Source organism: Natator depressus, chromosome 4 (genome assembly GCF_965152275.1).
Source record: "Natator depressus isolate rNatDep1 chromosome 4, rNatDep2.hap1, whole genome shotgun sequence".
In the NCBI taxonomy this organism is placed as follows: domain Eukaryota; kingdom Metazoa; phylum Chordata; order Testudines; family Cheloniidae; genus Natator; species Natator depressus.
This window is the reverse complement of record NC_134237.1, coordinates 108,209,663-108,232,647: the sequence shown is the minus strand read 5'-3', so window position 1 is coordinate 108,232,647 and position 22,985 is coordinate 108,209,663. Positions and strand designations below refer to the sequence as shown.

The 22,985-nt window shown below is 41.6% G+C and overlaps 1 protein-coding gene across 5 annotated transcripts in view; it reads right to left on the bottom strand.

Moving 5' to 3' along the window:
* The window catches only part of KCNIP4 (potassium voltage-gated channel interacting protein 4), an 857,625-nt gene that overhangs the window by 117,963 nt on the left and 716,677 nt on the right, over positions 1–22,985 (bottom strand). Inside the window, exon 2 of one of the 5 annotated variants that reach the window (XM_074951607.1) lies at positions 9,958–10,059. The exons of the other annotated variants lie outside the window; for them this stretch is intronic. Within the exon in view, the coding sequence (XP_074807708.1) occupies positions 9,958–10,059 (102 nt within the window). The remainder of the gene's footprint in view (positions 1–9,957; positions 10,060–22,985) is intronic. 5 annotated transcript variants of the gene reach the window in all.

Sequence of the window (22,985 nt, the reverse complement as noted above, 5' to 3'; positions counted from 1 at the left end):
GACTTCTTTATAAAGAACAAATTACACTGATTGAAAGTGTTGTATTTCAGAAATATTACTTATCTGGTGTTGCATTTAGTATTCAGTATCTTTTTTTTTTTTTTTGGCATATGTTGGCTACAGAATCACACAAATTGGAGTCCGAGGGCACTTAAACACCTAAAACACTGCAGTGGTGCAGCAGCACTGGTGCACCTGTGCTGCTTTAGCGCTTCAGTGAAGACGCTACTTAGCCCTCCTGTTGACACAGTGCTGTCTACACTGGGCATGAGGTTGATATAACTGTGTCGCTCAGCGCTGTGGATTTTTTGCAACCCAAGCAACGTAGCGCTAACCGATGTAAGTTTAGAGTGTAGACCTGGCCTGAGGCAGAAAACCTACATTCTTAAATACGCAGTGAAACTTTGTGAAAGTACATGTATTTATATACAAAAGGCCTCACAATTTTAGTGGCATTAATAAAAGTTAAAACTGCCCATATCAATTCTCTAGATTCTAGAGCGTAAGGTCTTAAAGTATTTAATTGGTTTTTGTACAGGAAATGTCAGGATACATATTAAATGACCTAAGAGAGAGAAACTGGCACACATTTACCACTTAAAAGTTTTATGCGAAGTATTCTTACAGTTGTAATGCTCTTCTATTTTTAAAGTGGTTTTTCACACTGGTTTCAGAAACTATCTGCCAGATGAACTATGTTTTGAAAATTTTTCAGTTCACCAAATGAGGGAAAAGGTTAACAGTAATATAAAATACTCAAACTTAGTCTTTAAACAGTGGCATTTAGAGAAATATTTCCAAAAGCTGGGCAATAAGTTGTGCCTCCCAAATTACATATGCACACATTTGTGTACATAAATCCAAATGTGTATATTGCTATCAAGTAACTGCATGCACCAAAACTATTGATTTTTGGTCCCAATTCAGTCAAGCATTCAAGCACAGGTGTGATGCTAGCAGACCAGGTGCCAGCTTATGCCAAGGCCCTGGGCCTCCCTGAATATTGACAGATACATAGCTGGAAACCAATCTGTCTCACCTATATGTTAGTATAATTAAAATAGATATCATGTATGTATTGTGGCAAAGTACCTTGTCCTCCTCAGCAGACTCAGTCCTTTTTAGCCTTTGAGACACTGACTTAGGCAAGGCAAAATCCTTACAGGTAGCACAGGGTCCCCTTATTCCTTTCCCTGATCAGTCGTTTGTGTTTGTTTTCCTTCCCTTCTGGGGAGGGCGTGCAGCCTCCCCTCCTGGAAGGATTCAGTGTCTTCCTACCCTTAGCCTACTGGCAGCTTCTCTCCCACTCCACCCTGGGGAGGGTTTAAAAAGGTCTCCAGCAGTTGGAGCCAGCTGAACCTAATTAGCTCCCTAGCAACCCCTTTTGCAGCTGAACCTTATTTCCCCCTAGTTATCTCCTCTATGGACAGGGAGAGGCCTTTTAATCCCCTGGGACTAATTACTACCCCTCTCTTTTTTTGCAGCTGTTTGTCCTGGGTTTACCACAGTATTCAATGTTTAGACTTTATGGAATGAGAGACTGCTGAATTGGAATTAATTTGCAAACTGGGTACAATTAATTTAGGCTTGAATAAAGACTGGGAGTGGATGTGTCATTACACAAAGTAAAACTATTTCCCCACGTTTATTCCCCCCCCCCCCAACCACTGTTCCTCAGAGGTTCTTGTCAACTGCTGGAAATGGCCCACCTTGATTATCACTACAAATGGTTCCCCTCCTCTACCCCTCCCCCCACTCTCTTGCTGATAATAGCTCACCTTACCTGATCACTCTCGTTACAGTGTGTATGGTAACACCCATTGTTTCATGTTCTCTGTGTCTATAAATCTCCCCACTGTATTTTCCACTGAATGCATCCGATGAAGTGAGCTGTAGCTCACGAAAGCTTATGCTCAAATAAATTTGTTAGTCTTAAAGGTGCCACAAGTACTCCTTGTCTTTTTGCTGATACAGACTAACACGGCTGCTACTCTGAAACATATAATATCTGTATCCCATGGAATAGGGGAATATTTAATGTTTGCTCTGTAACTATAAAAATGGTTGTTAAGACTATAAGTACACCACAGTCACAGGAGAAGAATTACCAAGTGTGAAATACCAGTTCACCACAAGAGGTATTATCTCTGAGGTCTACAGACATCAGAGAAGCCATTGTGGACAAAAGACTTCATTGATTGCTTCCTCCACAGCCCTGAAGAAGGTGCCATCACAGCTTGAATACTGGGGGAAGGAAATAAAAATGTCATTTGAAGAGAGCTTATTGTTCCTATGCGCCTTGAATTCATAAGCATAAACAAGGATTCCCCAGCTATTTAGCTTGGGTTAGCCCAAGACATATAAAGTTTGCTTATTATAGAAGTTCAATCATCATTTAGAATTTAAGACTAACTCGTCTGTGTGTGTGTGACCTGCTTTAACCTTGTAAATGACTAATTTATTTTCCCCTGTTAATAAACCTTTAGTTAGTTTGTTACAGGATTGGCTACAAGCACTATCTTCAGCGGGTCATCAAAGGTGCAAATTGACCTCAGGTAAGTGACTGGTCCCTTGGGACTCGGAGTAACCTCAGAGTATTTTGTGATCTTTGGTGTAAAGTGACCATCTAAATCAGCTTCTGCACCAAATGACTGGAGGACAGCTAATGTGACACCAATTTTTAAAAAGGGCTCCAGAGGTGACCCTGGCAATTACAGGCCGGTAAACCTGACTTCAGTACTGGGCAAACTGCTTGAAACTATAGTAAAGAACAAAATTGTCAGATGAACATAGATGAACATAATTTGTTGGGGAATAGTCAACATGGTTTTTGTAAAGGGAAATCATGCCTCAGCAATCTACTAGAATTCTTCAGGGGGGTCAACAAGCATGTAGACAAGGGAGATCCACTGGATATAGTGTATTTAGATTTTCAGAAAGCCTTTGACAAGGTCCCTCACCAAAGGCTCTTAAGCAAAGTAAGCAGTCATGGGATAAGAGGGAAGGTTCTCTCATGGATTGGTAACTGCTTAAAGATAGGAAACAAAGGGTAGGAATAAATGGTCAGTTTTCAGAAAGGAGAGAGGTAAACAGTGGTGTCCCACAGGGGTCTGTACTGGGCCCAGTCCTATTCCACATATTCATAAATAATCTGGAAAAAGGGGTAAACAGTGAGGTTACAATATTTGCAGATGATATAAAACTACTCAAGATAGTTAAGTCCCAGGCAGACTGCAAAGAGCTACAAAAGGATCTCTCAAACCAGGGTGACTGGGCAACAAAATGGCAGATGAAGTTTAATGTTGATAAATGCAAAGTAATGCACATTGGAAAGCATAATCCCAACTATACATGTAAAATGATGGGGTCTAAATTAGCTGTTACCACTCAAGAAAGAGATCTTGGAGTCATTGTGGATAGTTCTCTGTAAAAACATCCACTCAATGTGCAGCGGCAGTCAAAAAAGCGAATAGAATGTTGGGAATCATTACGAAAGGGATAGATAATAAGACAGAAAATATCATGTTGCCTCTATATAAACCCATGGTATGCCCACATTTTGAATACTGCGTGCAGATATGGTCGCCCCAAAGATATATTGGACTTGGAAAAGGTTCAGAAAAGGACAACAAAAACGATTAGGAGTATGGAATGGCTGCCGTATGAGGAGAGATTAATAAGACTGGGACTTTTCAGTTTGGAAAAGAGATGACTAAGGGTGGGATATGATAGAGGTCAATAAAATCATGAGTGGTGTGGAGAAAGTAAATAAGGAAGTGTTATTTACTCCTCATAATACAAGAACAAAGGGTCACCAAATGAAATTAATAGGCCGCAGGTTTAAAACAAACAAAAGGAAGGTTTTTTTCACACAACGCACAGTCAACCTGTGGAACTCCTTGCCAGAGGATGTTGTGAAGGCCAAGACTATAACAGGGTTAAAAAAGAACTAGATACATTCATGGAGGATAGGTCCATCAATGGTTATTAGCCAGGGATGGTGGCCCTAACCTCTGTTTGACAGAAGCTGGGAATGGGTGACAGGGGATGGATCACTTGATGATTACCTGTTTTGTTAATTCCCTCTGGGGCATCTGGCATTGGCCACTGTCGGAAGACAGGACACTGGGCTAGATGGACCTTTAGTCTGACCAGTATGGCTGTTCTTATGTTCTATCACAAAGTCAATCTTGCCCGAGTGGCAAGATAGACCGAAATGCCCCTGGGGACTGTCTGTGACTCCATGTATATTGCCTGAGGAGTTTACACTTGTTGATCAAATCTAAGTAGAAAACTCACAACTAGTTTGGGGTTTGTGGCCTGCTTCTTGACAGACTGTCCTGAGGTTGGTATTCTTGCTTGTGAGCCTCTCCAGACAGCATGCACAAAAACTATCTATTCTCTGTACATCATCCCTCAATTTGGTCCCAATTCAGCAATGCATTTAAGCATGTACTTAAGTCATTCAGCAAAGCACTTAAGTACTGCCAACCTTAAGACCCCAAAAATTCATAAGATTTTTTAAAAGGAAGACTATCTTGTAGTTTTGTTGTTTTTTTTGGGGGGGGGGGGAAGAGGAAATCTGTCTTGATTTTGAACTCCCCTACCTATTCCTAATGTGTGACAATTCACGTGGCTCTCTCTCCCAAATGTACTGGGTCAGGTGATTTTGGCCCCTGCTGCAGAAGCAATCACTCCCACATTTACCCATCTCCTATCCAGCCTTCACCCCATTACTTCAGCCCACCCATATTAGTTCTACTCCCAGCATCAGTTCAACTTCCCCAGTCTCACTTCTGCTCCTCTCCGATGCCCGGGAGAATGATGCAGTGGGATCTCTTCTCCTTCTTCTAGGCTGTTGGCAGCTCCCCCAGCTTTTCATTCTGCTCCTGTGGTTCTCAAAGCCGGTCCACCGCTTGTTCAGGGAAAGCCCCTGGCGGGTCAGGGCCATGTCCGCAGGTTCAGTGGAATGCGGCTCCCACCAGCTGCGGTTCGCCGCTCCAAGCCAATGGGGGCTGTGGGAAGAGTGGCCAGCATGTCCCTTGGCCCGCGTCGCTTCCCGCAGCCCCCGTTGGCCTGAAGCGGCGAACCGCAGCCGGTGGGAACCGCAATTGGCCAAACCTGTGGACGCGGCAGGTAAACAAACCGGTCCGGCCCGCCAGGGGCTTTCCCTGGACAAGCAGCGGACCAGCTTTGAGAACCACTGCTCTACTCTACCCCTTCCCAGACAGGGTGCTGCAGGGAAGGGGAGGGAGAGGGTCAGAGGAGAAGCACTGGTTGGTCAAAGGAGGAGGGAAGGATGGAAGGAGAGCCACCCTGAGCTGGCTGGGCTTATCTTGCTCCCTCTCTGCTCATGTGAGAATACTTTGGGTTGCTATAGGGAGGGAGAGAGCTCTGTCTACAGCATCTCCAACTTCTTACTCAGCCCTAAGAGGCCAACAAGTCCATCAGAGGGCTGGAGCATCTTGGGTCATTGCAAGAATGGCTCCAGCTCCATCCAAAAGCATGTCACTAGTGTAAAAATTCAGAGAGTTGGCAAGGATGTGTACTTAACTTTAAACCTGGGTTTAGGTTGCATTAAAGGTAATGAGAATTAAGCACATAGCTAAAATAAAGCACATATTTAAATGTTTTGCTGAACATGGATAGAATGCTGAATTGGGGCCTTTATGCATGCAAGTACCTATCCATTTTCCATGCAATATTATCTGAGTTGAGCAAAGAAATTAAGATTTAATGCACATAATTGTGTGCATGCCTGTTTTTATGGTCATCAAGTACTTGTTTTGAAATTATATCCCTCACAGTCACTTAAGAGTTCACAATATACACAACAAATTATGTTTTGGTAATGCTCAGTTTCTTTCTAGTACTCTGAAATGCTGTCTGGCCAAACCCAATAGCAGTTATGTCAAAAGGTGATAATAAATAGTGATGATGAGTGTCTTCAGTTGCCTTGAAACTTAAAATTAGTGCTGTATTACTGACTAAAGCACAAAGAAAGATACTGACTCCAAGTTCCCTTTTTAATATTCTGTTCCCAAATACAATTAACTCTTATCAGAGTAGCAGCCGTGTTAGTCTGTATTCGCAAAAAGAAAAGGAGTACTTGTGGCACCTTAGAGACTAACCAATTTATTTGAGCATAAGCTTTCGTGAGCTACAGCTCACTTCATCGGATGTGAGTAAGTAAGTTTTAAGTTATGTAAGTTTTACTTCAACTTACCTTACTTGGTGTACAACACCACTTATTAGCAAGCAAGTGCAAGTATCATGCTAAAAAATTCTTTGTAAATACTTTTTTTATTGTTTGTGCAACAATCCATTTTATTGGTGGGAGGGCAGATTACTATTACTTGTATATAGGGTTTATAATTTTATGTTTTAACTGATAAACATTGAAAGACACCCTGATACAAAAACGCCCACCAAAATCGATATTTATCCAATAAACACCAGAAAAACACTGGAAATCATTACTTGTACCTAAGGGCTGGTCTCCATGGAGCAGTATTGTGAACTAGGGGAGCGTGATTCTAAAGCACACTAACATATTACTCATTAATTGGTCTATGTAGACCCTGCTAGACACTAAAGGTTCCCTAGTGCACTTTAACATACTGCTTTTTGAAATAGTACATGCTAAACCACACTAGGGAACATTACAAAGAGATTACTCATTACAATATATACAGAGAAAGCCCCCAAACTCCCTGATTTTTTGACATTTACAAAAAAACTCAAAAATTGCTAAAAATAACCCCTGAAAAATGAAATTAATAAACCCTGAAAAACAGAAGCCTAGCCTAGCAAGAAGCATGCTAGGCTCTTCACAGGTATACAGAAAGGTTGCTCTCTTAACAGCTTAAATTGCAAACCTATAGTCATGATTAATACCAATGTTCAGTTGTTTTCAGTTTTAGATCACAAAGCATTTTGTAAAGATGGGAAAGTATCACGGTCTCCTACTGGCTCTTGTATATATGTTTTATATGGTAACATACAAAAGCCAGTAGGAGAAAACTTCAATCTCCCTGGACATTCAATAACACATTTATAAGTAGCCACCCTTCAACAAAAAATACTTCAAAAACAGACTTCAAAGAGAAACTGCAGAGCTACAATTCATTTGCAAACTTAACACCATTAATTTGGGCTTGAATAGGGACTAGGAGTGGCTGGCTCACTACAAAAGCAATTTTCCCTCTCGGTATTGACACCTCCTCCTCAATTATTGGGAGTGGACTACATCTACCTTGACTGAATTGGCCTTGTCATCACTGGTTCTCCACTTGTAAGGTAACTCTCTTCTCTTTATATATATGCCTGTATCTGTAATTTTCACTCCATGCGTCTGGTTTTTACCCACAAAAGCTTATGCCCAAATAAATCTGTTAGTCTTTCAGGTGCCACCAGACTCCTCATTGTTTTTGAGCCAAGAATAAAACCCAAGTCTCCTGATATTCAGATTAGGCCCTATCCATTGGACCACATCATCTCCTGTTGACTTAAATGGGACTCCTCAAGTGAGTAATACTCTTCAGGATCAGTCGGTAGTGAGACAACTTATGAATGAATACAATGTAAGAGGTTTTCTATCACACTGTATTCAACTCCAAACCTAATTTCATAGAATCATAGAATATTAGGGTTGGAAGAGACTTGAGGAGGTCATCTAGTCCAATCCCCGGCTCAAAGCAGGACCAACAACAACTAAATCATCCCAGCCAGGGCTTTGTCAAGCCGGGCCTTAAAAACCTATAAGGATGGAGATTCTACCACCTCCCTAAGTAACCCATTCCAGTGCTTTACCACCCTCCTGGTGAAACAGTGTTTCCTAATATCCACCCTAGACCTCCCCCACTGCAACTTGAGACCATTGCTCCTTGTTCTGCCATCTGCCATCACTGAGAACAGCTTTGCTCCATCCCCTGTGGAACCCTCCCTTAAGTTAGTTGAAAGCTGCTATCAAATCCCCCCTCACTCTTTTCTTCTGCAGACTAAATAACCCCAGTTCCCTCAGCCTCTCCTAGTAAGTCATGTGTCCCAGCCCCCTAATCATTTTCGTTGCCCTCCCCTGGACTCTCTCCAATTTGTCCACATCCCTTCTGTAGTGGGGGAACCAAAACTGGACACAATACTCCAGCGCCAAATAGAGGAGAATAATCACTTCCCTCGATCTGCTGGCAACGGTCCTACTAATACAGCCCAATATGCCATTGGCCTTCTTGGCAACAAGGGCACACTGCTGACTCCTATCCAGCTTCTCATCCACTGTAATCCCCAGGTCCTTTTCTGCAGAACTGCTGCTTAGCCAGTTGGTCCCCAGCCTGCAGCGATGCATGGGATTCTTCTGAACAATTTCCAATTTTAATTGTTCTTAACCTCCACCTATTTTTCCTTCTCTTTGTATTAAACCTCTAACTATTTTATCCTCTCTTTTTGGTTGTTTTGACTGCCTCTTTTTATTTATTTTTTGTTATTTTTCATCCCTATTCTGTTTTCACTTTTTTCTTTCTTTCTTTCTTATGGTTTTTAACCTTTGCTTATTTTCACTTGATTTTATTTCTTTCTTTCCTGTTGTCTCTTGTCTGTTTCCTCCAGTTTGTTTATAAACTTTCTATCCTCTCCAATTATACTATTTAAACTCCAATTGAGTATCACCCCTCTGCAATTGTTGGTCTTAACCTTTCCTCTCCATGCTGACCCTTAGATTTCTTACCCAAGTCCCATACAACAGTCACACAGCCTGTGATTCTGTGCTGCATTCCAGAAACTTTGTATTATTCCTATGGCATAAAGGGGCAAGAAAGCATCCCAGCACCCTCCAGCTGGGAATTCCACCCATCACAAAGGGTTCTCCTAAGTGGCACAGGACTAGCATAATGGCCTTCCCCAGTGTAGGGGAAAGCTCTGTGTGTGGGAGGAAGCACAGAGAGACTGCCCTGTGCTCCAGCTATTTTGGGCTGCCAGAGTAGCCCATTGGTGGCTGTGGAAATCTATTATAAATTGGAATAGCCCCTGAGGCTGCTTACAGTTACACCAGGGACAGTGTAGGTGCTCTGCAAGTCTCAAATTCTGGGTGTGGCTAAGGGGACCCCCAGGTCTACACTTCTGGACCACTCACAATTGGGGCCAAAAAGTTACTCTTAAACCCGTTATTATGTTGACCAATTTATAGAGGAAGATCCTATTGTTGTTAAAGTGGATTTACCTCTATTCAATTTAGCCCATATACTATACCAGGATGAGGTGGTTCTGAGCAATTTAGTCTTTCACAGATAGAGTCACAGTACTTCTTTTTCTCTCTCTCTCACACATGCACTGTAAAGTGTTACCTCCAAAGCAGTTCACTGTTAAGTAGTTACAATTCCTTTTCCCCAGAACCAGTTATACTGGTATTGTTCTATGGGATGGCCATAAATGGCAGTTTAAAAACCCTAACACCTTTGTCCCACACACAGACCAAGCATTTCATTTATCCAGTGAACTAATTCTTCATTGTTTATAGGGTTGGTGCAGCTGTGTTAGTACCAGGATATTAGAAAGACAAGGTGAGTGAGGTAATATCGTCTATTGGACCAACTTCCTATGGGTGAAAGGAGGATGATTTCAAACTTGTAAGCACGAAAGCTTGTCTCTTTCACCAACAGAAGTTGGTCCAATAAAAAGTTATTACCTCACCCACCTTGTCTCTCTAATTCTTAATTAGCTTTCAGAGGAAAAATACACAGCAGCTACCCACGGCAATGACACCTTGACGTCAATGTGAGCAAAGACAAAAATGCTGGGAGTCGACATACCCCTCCAGAATTACCTCTTAAACATCAGGAGATCGTGTGAGTCATTAGCAGATATCTTGTCTCCCAAATGAGCAGTTAACAACATCATTTTAAAAAGTATAGCTTGTGACACATGCAAACCTAAAAACAAAATCAAGAGAAAAATAAAACTTGCTTTGAATATCAGGAGATGTCGTTTTGGCAGCCGAGCAGGGCAAGAGCTTCATAAGCCGCTCTTTAATGCTGCGTTTGGTACTGTTCTGAGCGTAGAGGAAACCTAGAAGATATATTATCAGGACTGTTAACATGGCCTTAAGCACAGCTTATGTGCATGCTGCAAAACTCATCATGCCAAAATTCGGGTGAGTAAAAGGGACAGACAGCAGAGGGACAATTCCAGATTGCAAAAGGCAATCAGAAATATTGAACAGGACAACAAAATTGCTTGTCTTTGCATATTTTCTATCGGGGCATTTTCCTGAGCATGCCCTTCTTTAAAAGTGTTTGTCTAGCATAATAAGGTGCAAAATGTAGACACTAACTCATGTCTTTAAAAGAGAACAAGAAGTGTGGGTGTTTTTAAAGATTTAAGTTACAAAATATTTACAAGCACTTCACTTTATTGTAATTATTTTAATTGCCATGTGATTCAAATATGAAAAAAAAACTGTTTTGTTGTCCCACGTAAAGGTTCCCCAGCTCCACAAATGAGTTTGCATCAAATGTTTGGACCATATAATTCACTTAGCAACTGTGATCACCAGCTGGCACTTTTGCCTTTCCTGAAAATTACAATGCTACTCCATACCCAGCCATTCCTCCGTTCTTTGTCCTTTGACATATAAATAATTATAACTACTCATTACACATTTTTATATATAAATGACAAGAAATGAGGATATGGCTATTTAGTCAAAGTAAGTGTTAAGAAATGAGGAAGATTATTACTGGCATGAATGTTAGCCTGCATTAGTGGAAAAGGAGTAGCCAGAATAGATACCTGCGACTTCAAGCCCCTTGGGTACATGTTAAACAAAATGTACAACACACACAGACAATCTTCTAGACTGATGTTTAAGGCAAGAGACAGAGTTAAGTACTGTAAAGCAGATAACTGATTTACCTTCCTGAGCAAGGTAGTGCTCAATCTGGGTATTATGCAGTTCCCACACTTCTCATCTCTACCACATACAGCTGACACAGGGCAGCACTTTTCCTGAGAGTTCCTGTTCTGGGAGCAGGGGTGAAGAATGAGTGGGGAAGGAATGAGGTGTGGTGAAGCCCATTGATGGTTCTGACAGGACAGCTGCTACACCCTAGTGAACTGGATAATTTTGGGGCGTTCCAGCTGGGGTTCTGCGCTTGTGCTGAACGCTTGAGTGGAAAGTGTTATGATGACAAGCCATGTAACTTCCTCTCGTCTCCTGAATCTGAGTGACTAGAACACAGACTGTCCATCCTACCACCGCCAGCAAGCGGAAACAGTCTGTGGAGGCTGCAGTGCTATCTGAGGAAATGAAAGTATTTTTAAAGGTTGATCTTTTAAAAAGATTTTAAAAATTAAAAACAAAGAAAAAAGTTGGGAAAATGTTTTTAAAAAGTTGAAAGAAGTGAGGAAAGAAGGAAAGGCTTTGGTGGGGAGTGATGGGAGTGGGAGGAGGAAGGGAGGGAGAAGGCAAAAGATGCAAGTCACAGTCCTGAAGGGAAAGCAGATAGGGGAGAAAATCTGAGGCAATGTCAGCTTTTGTGAGTGGCTGGGGGGGCCCAGTTTCAGCACAGGGCCAAGGAAGTCTGAATTAACTCTTGGGGAATCTATTTTGAAAAACTGTTTAACAACAACAATGAATGCATTATTATTTGTATTACTGTACTGCCCAGTGGCGCCACTCAGGATAGGGACCCCACTATGCTAGGCACTGCACAGACCCATCGTAACAGACCGTCCCTGCCTCAAGGAATGGCTCAAGCTTCAAAGATTATTTTGAATATAAAAGTGACCCATGAAACTCAGATTGTCTTTTGACTGGCAGAGTAGCTAGGCTGTCTAACAACTGTGTTGTGAGCTAGATAGAGATCTAGTTTGCTGAAGAGTCTTGTTTTATCTTTATTATTTTGTTTTGTGTTACTAATTCTGGAAACAATGCATTCCAGTGAAACTTAATCCTAACTCATCAACTTTATTACTATTTACTACCTATATAGTTCTGCAGACATGCGAGGTATTTTACAAAACCAATAAAAGATGTATTCCTTCTCCTAAAGAGCTTGCAATCCAAGACCCTGGGTTTGCTACCCTTGTGCCCATAGAATTCAATGGAGTCCATGTGGGCTTAACTGTAGCTCATCTACTTGCATCATCAATGCCAAAGGTAAATTGAGAAAAACTGGAAGAGATGGCAATACAAGAAGGGGTAAACAAGAGGTAGAACAGCGTAATTTTGTTCATTGAAGACTACTGCATATATCTTCAGGGTTACAAAGAACGTTTTTGTTTATAAAGATTTTACACTAAGAATGGGTATAAAGTAAAGGGGTTGGCCAATGTTCTCATAGCACAGTGAATCAGCAAGCAAGCTTATACCCTCTGGTGGCTGCAATGAGTTCATCCTAGGGTCATACAGGCATCTGTGATGCTACAGCCACCCAGTACAACCCTCGCAACCTCCGAGGAATCTCCACCCACATTTTGTGAATGCTTAACCTGAAGGATTGCTTCCCTGAAACATTGAGATGACATACGGAACAGTTTTCATGAAGAAGCACAAGTCCGTACCCTCAGAATGGAGGATGGGGACTGTACATACAGGAAAATTTAGGTGTCCAGCTCCATAACTACAGGTCAGTGAGTTCAATAAGTAATTATAATGGACAACATGGTAACCATTTTTAGTATTGTAGAGGAAAATGTAAAGTGTCTAAGTTAGTAAATTTTTTAGAAGTGAATTTAGTGCTGGTAAAAGTTGACAGAGTGGCCATTATTTATCCACAGAATACAGTACAAATTCCTCACACTGCCCAGCCAGTGTGTCTCAAACATAACCTGTAGGAATCTAGAAGATGACAGAGCAAGGTTGTTCTGCCCTACCATGTGCCCTGACTCTGCATTGAAAAGCACAGTAGAATCATTATGGGTCGGATTATGAAACTCACTCTTTCACCTTACTTCATGAGTAGCTCCATTGATTTCAATGGATCTGTTCATAGAGTATAGTACTATTCAACACAGTATGTCAATCTGGCCATATGCATGCTCAATTTTTTAATCTCTGCTGAGACTGTGGGGGAAAAAAAACCAGTTAAGGCCAAATATTGTAGTATTTTGTTGTGAAATACTGTAGACATCTGCCCACTGCGAAATAGGCTGTGAAAACTGAAGTGCTAGTAGATAACAACAGTACTACTTAGCATATCTATAATGATTCATAGGCCTGATTTTCTCAACTCTTCTTGGTTTGGTTTATTTAAGGGCTTATCTTCAATGCAAAGTTAGCTTGGGTCTTACTCAGGGGTTGCCCCAACCTGGCTCCCATCTATACACAAACCCTCTGGCCTGACTGTGGTGCACATTTATACCCGAGCTAGCTAGCCTTTCCTAGGGCTAGGCTAAAGCTCATGTGCTGCTTACACTTGGGCTGATAATTCACCCACTTTGCAATGAAGATACAAGCTAAACCACTGGAGTGCTGATAGTCTACCAATGCCTCCCCACAATTCCTCCCATTTGCCCAGGACAGACAACTTCTTCCACAATTCACTAGGAAAGAATCATAGAGCAGTTCAGCCTCCTGCAGCACTAGAGAACCATATGACTCCAGAAGTCCTAATGCCTGACGCAGTAAGTACTATACCAGTGTGGACTCATTAACTCAGATGGCTTTGCAATGTGGCTGGTCAGACCTGAGCAAGGCTAACCCAGGTACTGATCACCCAGGTTAACTTTACTATAAAGACATATTCTAAGAGTGGCTTTTGTTATTTACTATAAACCATATTCTCTTACAATGGCATAACTCCAAAGGTCAACGGAGTTATTACAGATTTACACTGGGTAAGAGCAGAATTTGACCCTATGATAATAAGTAGGGCTGTCGATTAATCGCAGTTAACTCACGCGATTAACTCAAAAAAATTAATCGTGATTAATCACAGTTTTAATCACACTGTTAAACAATAGAATATCAATTCAAATTTATTAAATAGTTTTGGATGTTTTTCTATATTTTCAAATATATTTATTTAAATTACAACAATATACAAAGTAGACAGTACTCAGTTTATATTGTTATTTTTTATTACAAATATTTGCACTGTAAAAATGGCAAACAAAAGAAATAGTATTTTTTCAATTCACCTCATACAAATAGTGTAGTGCAATCTCTTTATGGTGAAAGTGCAACCTACAAATGCAGATTTTTTTTGTTACAATAATTGCATTCAAAAACAAAACAGTGTAAAACTTTAGAGCCTACAAGTCCACTCAGCCCTACTTCTTGTTCTGCCAATCGCTAAGACAAACAAGTTTGTTGACATTTATGGGAGATAATGCTGTCTGCTTCTTATTTGCAATGTTACCTGAAAGTGAGAACAGGCGTTCGCATGGCACTTTTGTAGCCGGCATTGCAAGGTATTTATGTGCCAGATATGCTAAACATTCATATGCCCCTTCATGCTTCAGCCACCATTCCAAAGGACATGATTCCATGTTGATGATGCTCGTTAAAAAAATAATGCATTAATTAAATTTCTAGCTGAACTCCTTGTGGGAGAATTGTTTGTCTCCTATGCTGTTTTACCCACATTCTGCCATATATTTCATGTTATATCATCATCAGATGATGACCCAGCACATGTTGTTTGTTTTAAGAACACTTTCACAGCAGATTTGACAAAACACAAATAAGGTACCAATGTGAGATTTCTAAAGATAGCTGCATCACTTAACCCACGGTTTAAGAATCTGAAATGCCTTCCAAAATCTGAGAGGGACAAGGTGTAGAGCATGCTTTCAGAAGTCTTAAAAGAGCAACACTCCGATGCAGAAACTACAGAATGTGAATCACTGAAAAAGAAAATCAACCTTCTGCTGGTGGCATCTGACTCAGATGATGAAAATGAACATGCATTGGTGCACGTTGCTTTGGATGGTTATTGAGCAGAACCCGTTATCACCAAGGACACATGTCCTCTGGAATGGTGATTGAAGCATGAAGGGCCATATGAATCTTTAGTGCATCTGGCACATAAATATCTTGCGACACTGTCTACAACAGTGCCATGTGAATGCCTGTTCTCACTTTCAGGTGATATTGTAAACAAGAAGCGGGCAGCATTATCTCCTGCAAATTTAAACAAACTTGTTTGTCTGAGCGATTGGATGAACAAGAAGTAGGACTTAGTGGACTTGTAGGCTCTAAAGTTTTACATTGTTTTATTTTTGAATAGTTTTTTTGTGTACATAATTATACATTTGTAAGTTCAACTTTCATGATAAAGAGATTGCACTACTGTACTTGTATTAGGTGAATTGAAAAATACTATTTCTTTTGGTTTTTACAGTGCAAATATTTGTAATAAAAATAAATATAAAGTGAGCACTGTACACTTTGTATTCTGTGTTGTAAGTGAAATAAATATAGTTGAAAATGTAGAAAACATCCAAAACTATTTAAATAAGTGGTATCCTATTATTGTTTAACAGTGCGATTAAGCGTGATTAATTTTTTTAATTGTGCCATTAATCATGATTTTTAAGCCCTATTTATAATCCAACTCAAAAACAACTCACCAGATGACATCAAGGCAGTAATGGAAGAAACAAAACCACAAAACCTCAGGCGGTTCTCCCTTTAGTGGTGGTGATTAATTAATTACAGTACCTTGAAAATTTATTCACATGGTTAGCCAATATCATACAAGGTAGAACTCCATTTATCTGACCCTCCATGTTAACCACAACCAGCGGCACACTGGTCCATAAGGGGGCAAACTCTCCTGTCGTCACTAGATGGCGCTGCAACATTGCACTTTTCCGTTCTCCGGTTTATCTGGATTTTTATTATCCAATCTGGTCCTGGTCCCAGTCCCAGTTAGATCAGATAAATGGGATTCTGCTATACTTCTAAAAGTTATACTATACTTATACTATACTACATGCCATACTCCCAAGTATGCTTTGCAAATCATGCCAAGCATATATTGAAAATATATTTGTAGTAAACCGTGCGCAATCTCTGTTCCTTGTATATGTAGAAACTGGGAAAAACAAGATTTGATAAATATGAGCAGTGCTAGTTATATGTTTTAGGGATAACAGGTATAAGATGCCTTTGTGATGTGCAAAATAATTGGAAACTAGATAAGAACAGGTGTTTAAGGTCTTTAATTAATCAAGTAGAATTTTCTATCTGTTGTAAACAGCTGAGGTATAAAAACCAGATAGTAATTGTAATAAATTTGGAATAATGAAGACTGGGTAAATTATCAACTCCTTTTCTATTGTGCTGATATATATAATCTGATTGAACCAAGTTATCTGACATCTTATCAATAAAGAATTGAACCAATGGTATCAACAATGTTTTCTACATTCTTTTTTCCTTAACTTTCCTCACCTTTCCTCTGTTTTTGTAGGCTTCATTTACCATCTTAACATTGGCAAAGGCTGTATGTGAGCAGCTCCCAATTACAATCCTGTTCCATTTTTCACTTGGCAGTAGCTGCTGTCACCAGCTGGTGAGGGCAATGTTCTCAACTTTCTGTGACCAAATCCATAGCTACATTACCCTCTATTTCTGTCCACTTCACAGGTTTCAAGTCACCTAACCAGCAAACCAGTTGCCATTGCCAATGCATTACCAGCCTAGCTTAAAATATTAATTACAGGTTAAGTACATAAAGGAAAACAAATACAAAAGCAAATAATGAGAAAAAAAATCACACAAAATGAGATTAAAGATAATAGTTGAAAGGCAGAAAGAAAACACATTGTTTCAAAGCATCAAGAATACATTTCATCTTTAGAAACCTTGAAATCAACCTTGAAACCTGAAAATAAATCATAGATTCATACATCTGTGCTGCTCCATTTTAGACTCTCCAGAAGAGAATAGTGTTACAAGCATGTAGTCATTTTTCTTTCGTGACACACACTCTCTCATACCAAGGATGCTATTACATATAAATGTCAGATAGCAGCAGCAGAAGATGAGACATGAATTATGGGTGAAGTGAGTATTGATGGCAATAAATGTTTTTTCACAGGAAAAACATTATCTAAATTATAATTATGGTCCCTTTCTGCCTTTATTTCTCTCAGTTTCAGTCCGGAAAAGCTGTGTACAGAGTAATCTTTCTTACTTATTTTCCTGGGCAGAGAAATCAAGCAGAGTACTGTTTCATAATTTACAGCCCTGTTTAGATCACAAGTCACGTTTTTGAACTATAGTTACTGCTTTTCTTCCTGGCATGTAAGTCTACAGATGGCAAGTGAATAAAATAGCAAATAATATTTTCCCTTAGACATTATGTCTCCTCTGGATCAGTAATTATCACAGAGTCATGATAGGTGGGGGAGGCAATGAGGCTCAGGGTACATCCCCTTTTGTACCAATGATTGGGTCATTTTTCTTTGTAAGGAGGAAAATCCCCATGCTCTAATACTCCCAAATGTGATTTTTTTGGAGGATGGTTAGTACAAGTCCCATAAAACCAAGCAGTTAATGAATCATGCCTAGCTGCGCAGGTCACATTTCCAAATTAATATTTTACTAGCAGGTGACAGTCTTGTACAATAATTAGATGAGTGGTGTCTCATGTAGGCACCTTGTAGTGGGCCCAATTTCAGCTGTACAACTCATTTTCTCCCAAAGTCAAAACAGCTGGCAGTCCCAATATGGTGGTCGGGGTAAGCTCAGATGGAGAGGAGATGGGGACAAAAGAAAGTTTAGTTTCATTTTCACAGTTCATGACTTGTGCAGGCAGCCAAGGCATAATCCTCACAGGGACTACTTATGTAACCAAACTGGACAGCAATATAATAGTTTACAACATAATTATCATGCCTGACCAGCCAAGTCTCTATGGTAGAGGCAAAAACAGAGCTCCTAGAGCTGTCAGCTGGCTGTTCTTTATAACTATGGCCAGCCTAAGCATTTTTTGCCAGGCCTGCAAGTTACCACCAGTTATATACCCCCTGTATTTTTTTAAAAAACAATTCCTGTCCTCTCCTCCCCTACCAAAAAACTAACAATGGTCGCACACAGTATGTCCCCATCAGCTTCATAGAATGCAGAGTTGTGTAAACCCAAGAAAATCTGTCACCTGAAGGAGCCACTAAGAAGCTGAATTGATTAAACTAATGGCAAGATGGGCAAACATATGCATTTTAGGAACCATTACAGAGATTGGTCATACAACACTGGAGTTGCTCTCCCACCCATGAAACCTGTCTGTGTGCACCCACTTCAAATCAGCCTTCTATAAGAGTCACAGTCATGTGCAGTCTAAGACTCTGGGCATTGAAAGGCAAGCCTACAGCCAGCACAGCTGTACAACGCTGCTACTGACCTAGATGAGAGACAGGCATCCACTTTTCTGCTCACCTTCACGGAACTACAGGTGAGAATGAGATTGTGTGGGGTGGAGGGCTTGGAAACAAAGATTATGTGTGGGTTGAGAGAAAGGCCTGAGAATTACTAAATGTGCCAAACAGAGGAAGTGGGAGATATGAGGGTTTGAATTAGGAAGGCAAGAGGAAAAGGGAAATGATGGAAGGAGAGAGGATGAAAGAAGGCATGATAAAGATGAAGAAATGGAAAAAAGACAAAGCATAAGAAGAAGTTACTCACCTTCTGCAGTAATGATGGTTCTTCGAGATGTGTCCCCCTATCGGTGTTCCACTGTAGGTGTGTCTGCATCCTTGTGCTGCTGATTGGAAAATTTTGGTAGCAGTGTCTGTTTGGCCCCTCACTGAAGGCTGGGGCTTCGGAGACAAGTCTGTTATGGATGATGGTACCGTGGTGCCAAATTTGGCATCTGCAGCAGAGTCCCCCAGGATGGCATAGTGTTCTGCAAAGGTATGTGCCGATACCCAGGTAGCTGCTCTGCAGATTTCCGATATAGGGATACCCTTGGAGAAGGCGATGGATGAGGAAACCAGCCTTGTAAAATGTATGCAGACTGTAGATGGAGGTACTAAGTTGGAACCTGGTAACAGAGTTTAATACAGTTCAAGAGCCATTTAGAGAGTCTTTGAGCTGAAATCGCTGTGCTTTTGGACCCGTCTGAAATGGAGAGGAAGAGTCTCAGAGATTTTCTAAAAAATCTTGTCCAGTGCAAAGAAAAGACCAATGTTCTCCTTACATCTAGCATATGGAGGATGGCTATTATCCTGCTTAGGCTTAGGATAAAAGGTTGGCAGGTGAATGTGTTGGTTCACATGAAATCCTTGGGGGTGAACTTTGGATGTGGTCTAAGCGTGACTTTGTCGGGGAAGAACACTGTGAATGGGGGATGTGCCATCAGGGCCACTATCTCCCCTATCCTTCTTGCCGAGGTGATGGCAATCAGGAATGATATCTTCACGGAAAGGCGAGTTAAAGACCAAGTGGCCATGGGTTCAAAGGGGAATCTAATCAGTCATTGTAACACTAGATTGAAGTCCCATTGTGGGGTAGGAAGCTTGGGCTGGGGAAAGAGGTCCAACTACGCCTTTGAGAAACCTCTTTGTAATCAGGTGGGGAAAAAATTGAGTACCCTTCTAGAGTCCCAATTTCTTGAGATCCAACATATCGTCTAGGACTATGGGTAGGGTAGCCATATCCGGTGTGACCATATCTTTTGGACCGGCATCAGATCTGGAAGCTAGTCCACTTCTGTAGATAAGTACGACAGGTAGTCATTTTCCTATGGTGTAATAACACTTCCTGTACCTCTTCAGAACATGATGTCTCTATGAGCTGGAACCATGAAGACTCTGAGGCTATATTATCCACAGGTTGAGATGGAGAGTGCATCTCTTGTTCTGCAAGAAGAGGTAAGGAATGATCAGAAGAGTCATTGGTGGATACAGAGCCATTTGTGACAGGTAAAGGTACCATGTCTGTCTGGACCAGGTGGGAGAGATCAGTAGGATGTTTGCTTTTTCTCTTTTTTACTTTCAACAAGACTTTCAGCAAGAGAGGGAATGAGTGAAAGGCATAAAGGAGGCCCTTGAACCATGAGAAGCGGAGAGAGTCCCTCATGGAATGCTGGCCAATACCCACTCTGGAGCAGTACAGTGGGCATTTCTTGTTCCAGTAAGAAGTGAACAAGTCTATTATTGGTGGCTCCCATCACTGGAATATGTTGTGGAGTATCACTGAGTCCATCTCCCACTCATCGTCATGTAGGAATTTGTGTCTGAAATGGTTCACTATCATGTTATGTACTCCTGGTAAGTAAGCCACTGATATTGTAACGTTATGGGAAATGCACCAACTCTATAGCTTTAGTGCTTCCATACAAAAGGAGGGTGAGCTGGCACCTCCTTGATGGTTTATGTAATACATATAGGCTATATTGTCTGTCATGACCTTTGTGTGTGTACCTCTGATCATTGGCAAGAAGTGAGCACAGGCATTCCTGACTGCTCTGAGTTTGAGTAAATTGATGTGAAGGCACGTCTTGGATGGAGACCATTTGATCATTGAGATGTGCAACCCATCCTATGAGGGATGCTGTGGTGGTGAGAATTAGTGATGGGGGAAGTTTGAGCAAACTGGATTCCCATGCAAGAGTTTGCTGGGTCTATCCACCAATTCAGGGATTGTTTGATTTTAGTGGGCATCAATAGCAGTTTGTCTAGGTTGTTCTTGTTCATTCTGTAAACCGAACTGAACCATGATTGCAGGCATCTCATGCAGAGTCTGGCATGAGGTATCACCAATGTGCCCATGGCCATGAAGTTGAAGGCAATGTCTGGCTGATATTTGGGGGCTGGATTGCACTCTAAGCATGGAGAAACGGAGGAATCTGTGTGTAGGAGGAGCGCTCTTGCTCGGACAGAGTTGAGGTCTGCTCCTATGAATTCTAGTCTCTGTACCAGTTTTAATGTAGATTTTTGTGCATTGATTTGCAGACCCAGGTTCTTGAACAGATCCAGGGTAGTCTGAGTAACTCACTGGGCTTCGGAAAAAGAACGCACCCAGGGGAGGCAATTGTCCAGGTAAGGGTAAATCATAATGTCCTGGGAGCGTAAGTGAGCCACCACCATGAGAGGACCTTTGAGAATACTATGGAGGCCAATGAGAGGCCAAAAGGGAGTACTCTGTACTGGTAGTGGTCTTGGCCTAGTATGAATCTGAGGTATCATCTGTGACTCGGTATGTCTGACATGTGGAAGTAAGCATCTTATAGGCCGAGTGCCGAGAACCAGTCTCTCTTTTCTAACGCTGGAATAATTGTCGCCAATGTGACCATCCTGAACTTCTGAGCCTTGACAAATTTGTTGAGTGCTCTGAGGTCTAATATGGATCTCCAATTCCCTTTTTCTTGAGTATCAGGAAGTAGTAAAAGCCTTTGCTTCTTAAATGTATGAGCACCAACTCTATGACTCCTATGCTGAAAAGACGGTCTATCTCCTGTAGCAGGCTCTTATGAGAAGGTCCCTGAAGAGGGATGGGGAAGGGTGAATGGGTGGGGGAGGGACGTGAATAATCTCCAACCTCCATTTTTCAGAGGTTATCTGTTCCCAGGTGCTGCAGAACGGGGTGAGATGGCATCCATAGGGATGAGAGAGGTTTTCCAGCATTGGATGTTATTGAGGAGAGTGGTCTGTGGGGACCTCAACCAACCTGACAAAACTGTCATTTTTAAATGGGTGGCTGTGAAGAACTAGGTTGAGAGCCCAACAGTTTCCATTTCGGGAACCTGGACTTCTTTCTCTGGGGTTCATATGATCTCTGAGATGAATATTATGGTGAACAAGTTCTGAATGAAGGCTGAGGATTATATTTCTCTTCTGCCCAGATTCTGAGCCATCAAGGAGTCTTTTAAAGTGTGAAGAGAAGTGTCCAACAGTTTTGTACCTTCAAAGAGAAGGTCCTCCCCAGTTGTTTGCACCTCTTTGGGGATCCCAGATAAGTGCAGCCAAGAGGCTCGTCTCATCACGACGGCAGTCGAGATGCAGCATGACACCATGTCAACTGTGTCAAGTGTAGACTAAAGTGATGTCTTTGCTGCCAGTTAGATTTAATTAACAATGGCTTTACATTGCTCTTTGTGCAACTCTGGGAGCTGCTCAATAAAGGAATTGAGTTCTGAGTAGTTTAAGAAATTGTATTTTGCTGTTAAGGCTTGATAGTTTGCAATATGGAACTGAAGAGTGGCTGATGAATATGTTTTTCTCCCAAAAAGATCTAGATACTTCCAGTCCTGGTTGTAGTGAGTGGATTTGAAATGTGCTGGCAGCCTCCACGTCCATGATGATCAAATTGAGAGGCGGGTGGGAGAAGAGAAATTCCATGTCTTTTGCTTGGATGTAATACTTTTTGTTGGCCTAATTGCATATTGGCAGGACTAATGCAGGGTTCTGCCATATGAGTTTGGCAGGGTCCAAGAGGGCCATGTTAATAGGGAGGGCTACTTTGGACAAGGTAGAAGAATGTAAAATGTGCACTAGTTTGTAGTGTGACTGGTTACCTCCTGTAGTGCTACCTGCAGTGCCTCTGCCACTCACTGGGCCAGCTCCTGAAACATCTTAAAGTCATCTGCCAACGATGGTAGAGGGGGCATCACCATCTCATCTGGTGAGGACGATGAGAAATTAGTCGGGTAGGGGGAAGCTTCCTCTTTGACTTCAGCCTCTTGTTCCTCTCAATTGTTCAGGGGGTTTGCATGCCCTTGATGCAGCAGCCAAAGGAGAATGTCTCTTTGGCTCTTTATAAGCCACACTAGAGCCACGGGAGGCATGGTGCCTGCCAATGGTCTCAGTAGGGCCACTGAGAGGGTAGGAAGGGGCCTGGTGCTTGGTACCATGGCTGCCCATACCAAGGAGGCTGGGTGGTGGGATAGTATGACTGAGGTCCATACTGGAATTGGGTGAGAGAAGAGGCAAGAAACCATGTCTTCTGGCTCACTATCTGACTCAATGGATGAAAAAGTGGGTGTACAGCATGATGTTGCCAGCAAGTCTGGAGTTCCGGGTGGACTCGATACCGGGGCCCT